Consider the following 7,567-nt stretch of genomic DNA (forward strand, 5'->3'; position numbering starts at 1 on the left):
GACCTTACCTCCAGTTCCCGAGCCCTTGGCACTCCCGGCATTCAGTCCCTCCAGTTCCTATGCCTGCCTTGTCTCCATCTGAACCACACTCATTGCTTCCCACTATGTGGTCACAGCCATGCACCACTCCCATGCATCTCTGCACCCTCTGCCCACTTCTGGTTGCCCTTGACACCTCTGGTCAGGTCAACACCCCCCTCCATACCTTTGCTGGCCATCATGCTGTCCTCATTTGTGACAGCACTGATGGACCACCCTCTGTCTGCAGACTTATCAGTGCCGCGCTGATTCCCATGTCCCATTTCATGGACCTGTGTCGGTGCCATGCACCGACCCCACTTTTCCTTTGGCCTTTTGCCACTTGGCAGCATACATTCATTCCTTGCCAAGGGCCTATTATGTTTATCCACTCATTCACTTAACATTGGCGTTTGATCCGCTTTTATTGACACTAGGTTATTGGTCCTATTGTTCTTCCCATCAATAACCCTCACCACTCATTGTTTGTTTGTTCATTCCTCGCTTCCAGTTCCTGGGTTCTTGTCCATTACTTAGTTTGACAATCCCTGCTCTTTTCTGTGCCAGACTGCACCGGACCAACTGGCCCTTCTGTCAGGAACATGTTGGATGCGTATCTGGATGATCTGCAAGGTGTGTGAAGTCATCCAGGCTCATAAGGTCGGAGGGGCAGGACTTCAGCTTCAGCGACTTGGGTGGAGTGCTGCACTTCGTTCTTATGTTGTTGTCCCAATTTCAGACAGAAGCCTTACAATGTAAAGAAGAGACTAGGGGGGGAAATCCAAGTCAATATACGAACTGAGGTACATCCGGTGTAACCTACATGTGTTATAAGCACAAGTAACTAGATGGACTGGCCCAGAAGGAGTGGTGGATCAAGCGCAATATTAATGAATGAAGAAGTGGACAAATGGTTAATGTTGGCAAACCTTGCCAACAAAAGGAAATATGGAAACAAAGAGTGACAAAAGGGGAAATATGTCAGAAACTGTATTTGAGGTATTCGCAGGAAGCAGAGCGGAGTACAGCAGCGTGAGTGGACACTTAGCTAATGAGCTACTCTGTTGCAAGGCGTCGTGGGGGTTGGGACTTCGGCTTCAACGACTTGGCTGGAGTGTTGCACCACGCGTTCTAGGCTGTCCCGTATTTCAAGTTAGCAGGAGGTACCTTGTGGTGACGTTGACTTAAGCGGAGATGGAACTGAGAGGTGAACTTAAGATGAGAGTACTTGGGGGGGAATTCTAGTCGATATTTGAACTGAAGTACATCGACAGTAAACTACAAGTATAAATATGAAAGGAGAACAGAGAAGGGGCCGGTTGCGGGATGGCAAGCACTAAAAGAGCGATGAGGACCAGGGAAATGGAACAGAAGAAATGAATGGGACAGAGGACGGCAAAGTTGGGAGGCAGAATGGATAGCCCGACAATCTAGGTGCCAATATGGTGGTGGATCAGAATGTCAATATACGAATAAATCAAATGTCAATAAAGGAATAACCAAGTGTCAATAAAGGAATAAACCAAATGTCAATAAGGAGCGGATCAGCGGCAACAACATTGACCGCTAGTAAGTTGAGTGAATGAATAAGAATAAAACGGTATCGGCCGAATGGCTGAAGAGCTCAAGTGGTGGTGGGAGAAGGAAGGAGGCGCTGCTACGGGGCTGTAGACAGGAACCACTGTTGGCGCCGCTAAGTGATGGAAGTGGTAGAAGGGCGGGGACTTTGCAGGGCCGTGACAAAATGTAAGCACATGGTTATAAGCACCTCACACTCCCGGTCTGTCACACAAATACGCTTTAATGAGCTATATTGTTAATGGGGGAGTAAAGGCTGAGGAGCCTTTCCTCCTACCTGCGCATCTTATATATGTGTATTTACATGATGTAATGCAGCTTAATATTATACAGGTTGTTTATGTTACTGAAGCGCGACTGCAGTCATGCTTGATGTGAAGTATGGAAAGGACAGACAATGTGTGGGTACACATTGTAAGTCCTTACACTCTCCTCCCTTGCGATATTCAATATCGCAAATGAGAATCAAAAAAAAAAATTCTATTTGAACAAAAAATAAAGATATACAAAATTTAACAAGAAATGTGACAAACACGCATTCGTCAAGAAAGTAATTAACAATAGACACAAGGAAACAGAGGTGGTTAGACCCCAGTTTCTCTTTGTGGATGCCAAGGCACAGGCAACAGAGGCAGTTAGACCTCAATTCACTCTGTGTCAGAGTCGCAGGCCTCGCAGGTGGTTAGACCTGAGATGCTCAGCGAGGAGAAGGGTGGTAGCCAGGGCGGTTAGGCCCCAGTTACTCAATCAAACAAGAATAATTGGGCAGAGGTGGTTAAACCCCAGCCTCCTGGAACAAGTATAGAAGGCAACAAAGGTGGTCAGACCTTCAACGCTCTTGTGGAAGTTAAACTAGGCAGCCAAGGTTGTTAGACCTTTTCTGCTCATTGGACAAGAAACACCCCATCCCACTCATCGAGTGTGGACAGGGGTTACCAAGGGGACATCAGTCCTTCTTGGCTTTGCCCTTTGAGGCAGGCACGGACCTACTAGCCTGGGGCCCTCTAGACAGGCCCGCCACTGCATTCTCAGCAGAGGGGGCCTGCATCCATTGGGCTGCCGGGAAATGTCTCGGCCTTGGGGCCTCTTCTACCACACCATTGTCCACCAACATTCCCTCAGTGTGGGGAATGGGGTTATGGGGCAGGGTGGGTTCTATTACCTGCGAATATGGCAACGGTGGATTATTATCCACCATTGTGTAGTGAGGAGGTGGAACCTGGGGGGGTCCCGAAATGGCAGAACTAGGGTCACTTACCTGCAACCTGGAAAGGTTGTATGCAGTGGTGCTAGTCGCCTTCATTATTTGTGCCGCTTCTGAGCAGTAGTGTTTCCAGAGGCAGCAAGGAAGATACTTCTTCCCTGCCTTGTTAGTATTTTCGAAATTTCGGGGACAATCCCCAAAACATCCATCGAGTTCAGTGGCGGACACGTTCTGTCCATTCACGAACTTAATGTCGAAGAATCAACCATGAAGTTGATGAGCCTCCAGCGAAGTGCTGTCAAACCCATTCCTCATTTCATGGTCGAGCCATTTCAAGTCCACCATGAACTTGAACCCTTCAATCGAGTTTAAGAACAGGTGAACCCAGTCATTCCACCACTTTTGGCGGTGGTTACGACTGTCTGACACAGGCCAGTTTTGGCCACTGATAGTGACACCAAAGCGGAAGTCACCCTGGAAAAACGTGCCTGGGATAGGGACATTTCTCCAGGTCCCAGCAGCAGGAGAGCAATTTGCCTCAGTGAACCATGAATACCCCTCTGGGACTAAGTTAGGTGCCTTGCTGGGTTGGGGAGGAGGAGGCACCATCATGGCACCAAAAGAAGATGAGGGCCCTTGAGGCCCCAGGGGAGGAATGGGAGCCGCATGGTGACCATAATGGCTGTCCATGAGGCCAGCAAGAGGAACCCTTACCCTTGTTGGGACAGGAGGTCTCACAGCACGGTTATGTGCCTCCACATTCGAAACAGACATAGGGACCACTGGTGCCCTATGCTGGCTGTGTTGAGACGGTACGGGTGGCATACCTACTCTCGACATGTGAGGGATCTTAAGAGGGTGAGAGCCCTCGTAGGTGTTAGCTTCCTTTCCCATGCGATCAATCTGTTTTTCGAGGTTGTCGCACTTGTCTCGGAGCCATGATTGTGATGGGAAGAGTTTCTCAACTTGAGATTGAGACAAACGTTCTCGATCTCGAGCCCATGGACATTCTCCCGTAATTCCTTATTCTCGTTTCTGAGGTTATTGGCCTCGTCATGAGATTGGGAGAGTTCACCTTCCAAGAGGTGGACCCATTGGCTTGCTTCCTTAAGAAGGTTGCCTAGTATTGAGTCATTTGAGGCTGCAATGGGTGGTCTCACCGGCTCTCGCTGCATGTGGGGATTATACCCCCACATGCCTGGGGCAAATATTGGGTATGGTGGCGCCTGCATAGGTGCCATCATTTCTAGGGCGTAGTTTTGCCCCATGTATTGGGGCTCGTTCGATGAATAGTCGACTTGGGACTGAGTAAACTCACCTGTGGCAGGGGACGACTGGCCAGATATGGCTGGAATAGGCGTTGTGTTATGGATACGGAGTCTCCAACAACCATATCCGTCGCATAGTCAAAGACTTCTCCTCTCTATCGCTCCCCCTCTTTCTCCCTTTCGTCCTCTATCCCGATACCCTACCCTCCTTACTCGTTCTACCCCTTCCCCCCCCTCATGCAAAGCTTTCCCCATTGGGGTTTTGGTGCTGGCCGAGGTTACTTGTGTTTCGCGGGATTTCCCACGACCTTACCATTTGTAGATAGTCACACGTCTTGTATGGAAACCACCGAAGGCGGTTCCTGCTAACTAACAACTGCTCTACAACTGTCTTGTGTGTTGTCTTCTGTAACAACCCTCCCTGTGACTCAACTGAACCCGTGTGACTGTACAACTCTCAACATGTCTTATAAGTCTGGTTATGTCGAGTCCTCTAACAGCCCTCGCCGTGAGAACTCGAGGTCGCGAGTCGAAGACTCTCGACATGTGTATCATCCTATGGAATCTGTACCCTATGGGACCTCATCACTCCGCTCTCCCCCCAGTGCTCGACATACGACATCACATCACGATCATGGAGATTGTGAATACTCTGAGGCCCACTTTCCCGTGATGCCAGCACATTCGCTATGCGAACGCCAAGTAGCCGCCCATCCACCGTCTGTTCCCTCCTTCGTCAGTCATCATGTTTCCCTGCCAACGGTACGTTCCCTTTGGGAACACCAAGTCACCGAAGGCCCTGTTAGTCAATCCTCATTGCACACTTATGATATCAACCCGCTACCGGTACGTTCACACTGTGAACGCCAAGTACCCAATGGCAGTTATACGAAGTTCTCACCCATCTCACAAGTCGCAACCTTGCACACGGTACGCTCCATTGAGGAGCGCCAAGTACCCATGGCTGACCCGTCCGTCCTGGCATCTCCAACTACCTACCATCAATCCCTTAATAGCTCACTACATCACCAATCACGATCGATGGGAATTCGATTGTCCGCTCCCGGGCAAGACTGGGATCACTCATCGATTACATATCCCATTATGGTACAGACTAGATATGACCTTCATCATCCCACTATAAGAACGGATCAAGGAATGGGGATTTTCCCCCATCCCCATAACACGCTGTGTCCGCTGGTCACGAATCCAGGGGGAGTACAGAGTCTAGCTCATCAACACCAGGCGTTAACAGCTGATGAGGTGAGTCAAGGGACAGCATGGACACATCAGCGTCCATGGCATTGTTAGAGGGGCATGGGCTTCGCCTGCGACCGACGTCAGTAGTCTTCGTCGGATCAGACATGATGGCGGGAGATAAGAAGTCATGCGTGGGAATATTAACGAACCCACGGAAGCAATTTCCACTTATGGCAACTAATGCCATAAACGGCCTTCTGATGGCTGCAGGACCATTCCCAAGCAGGCAGGCTGTTGGGAACAGCAGGGACGAGATGCCGAGGCAGCACTTTGTATAGGAGGCAAGGGAAAGCGGCTTTCCCTGTTTAATTTCTTGACTGCATCGACACCATGTAACATTAGATAGTCGTCCAATGCAGCGAGTTCATCACAGTGAGACAGGGGTTCCCAAGTGAGATCCCCAAGGCCCCATTTAACACGGAACCACAGGCTATCATGTGTGTCCCATGCATGGTCCAAAATCTCTTGGACCTGATATTCCCGTTCAGGATCGTTGCCAAAGTCATAGAATACTTGGGCAGCCCATCCTGGGAACAGTAATGAATCGTTTGGCTCATGAGGGGCCAGATGAGAAACATGAAATTTGGGGAATATTCCCCAACTCACAAGCTCTGGTGGGAGCTTGAGGGTATAGTTAGATGAATCCTCGAATACTTTGAGGATTTCGTATGGTCCGACAAACTTAGGGAGGAGCTTCTTGGCTCATCCTGTAGGAAGGTTCAGGTTTTTAGTCGAAAGGTAGGTGAGGTTTCCTGAGCTTATTCGACTGGATGGCCTGTTCTACACGACTCTTTATAATCGAGTCATGAGCTCCCTGGAGATTATCTAGCACTTGTTGTGCAAAAGCACCGACTCCAGGGAGGTTTGTAGGTGGTACTTCTACCACCATACGTGGCATAATCCCATAAATAAGCTCGAAGGGGCATACCCCATTGACTTGTTAACACTCGAGTTTATTGCAAACTCGGTAAGAGGCAGTTTTAGGACCCAATCATGCTGATTGGGTCTGACTGCGGCATGAATGATCTGGATGACGCTCTAGATCATCTGTTCAGCTTGACCATCGCCTTTGGGATGAAAGGCAGTGGTCATCTTCAGACGAATCCCCAAGAGTCTGTGTAGTTCTGTCCAGAATCTGGACGTGAACTTAGTGTCCCTATCGGACACTATTGACTTTGGTAATCCATGTAGGCGAACAACGCCCTTGAGGAACTTGTACACAAGTTCCAAGGCATTGATTGTTGTCTTCACAGGTATCAGATATACCTGTGAAGTCAGGCAACACATAACTACCCATAGGTAGTTATAGTCCAAACTCGATGGAAATGGACCAACAAAGTCCATTGAGATCGAAGACCAAGGGGTCTCCGGTATGGGCAGCTGGCACAGCAGCCCAGACTTCCTCTGCATCGTTCGTTTGGTGGTTCGGCATTTTTCGCATGTGGAGATGTACCTCTCCACATCGTGGACCATAGTCAACCACCAGTAATAGCGGTGCAGGTATTCTAGGGTTTTATGGGATCCTAGGTGCCCTAGGATCTCATGTGCATGCTTGATGGCAATACCAGTTGCCCTCTCCCCTTTGTGAATGACGTCCGGGAGGACCAGACATGGTGCACCCGACTCATTCAATCTTGAGATAAGGCCATTGGAGACCTTGAATTTGGGGAAGCATGACAGGTTCTCCAATATACCACGCCAAGCAGATTGCTTGTTGTAGCCTTTCCTCACGGAATCAAGGAAGGACTCTTCCTCTGTTACGCTTCTCAAACTTCCTTCTTCAGGGACTATGTTGGTGAGCGTCAGCATGCTCCTCCCTGAAGGGTCTTCAGGTGGGTCCAAGATCGTGGCTTCAATGTCACAATCTTCTGTTCCAACTCTGGTCGTCGCGAGTTTCAAACAGAGGCGATGGAAATATAACATTTCCTCTGCTTCTTCAATGCGACTTAAGGGGAGATCTGTCAGGGCACACCCGCCTGACCCGCCTCCACCCGGACCCACCTCACCCGGTACCCCTTCTCCCACCCTGCACCCTTCCTTCATATCTCTTCCCCCTCTATCCCTCTCCCATTTCTATTTCTATTCCACATGGACGACCTTTCCCTTATATCTATGTATTATTGACCCACCCACGACATGCACATGACATGCCTAGCCCCGGACGACCCTGGATGGCTCTAGGGCACAACCTAGTGCGCGCGCGTGCAGCATACACCCTTGGGATCCCCCATGGGGACAC

At 49.6% G+C, this 7,567-nt stretch overlaps 1 protein-coding gene across 1 annotated transcript; it reads right to left on the minus strand.

The window, feature by feature from the left end:
- Positions 1-2,331: 2,331 nt before the first annotated feature.
- EI90DRAFT_3242749 (uncharacterized protein) lies at positions 2,332-4,068 on the minus strand (the record flags this gene model as incomplete). Its single annotated transcript, XM_039066538.1, has 4 exons — positions 2,332-2,758; positions 2,855-3,031; positions 3,143-3,703; positions 3,784-4,068. The coding sequence occupies 4 exons, from the start codon at positions 4,066-4,068 to the stop codon at positions 2,543-2,545; spliced, it is 1,239 nt and encodes a 412-aa protein (XP_038921472.1). The 3' UTR covers positions 2,332-2,542.
- Between the last annotated feature and the right edge of the window lie 3,499 nt (positions 4,069-7,567).

Source organism: Cantharellus anzutake, assembly GCF_015039405.1.
Source record: "Cantharellus anzutake strain C23 chromosome Unknown EI90scaffold_6, whole genome shotgun sequence".
Classification (NCBI taxonomy): domain Eukaryota; kingdom Fungi; phylum Basidiomycota; class Agaricomycetes; order Cantharellales; family Hydnaceae; genus Cantharellus; species Cantharellus anzutake.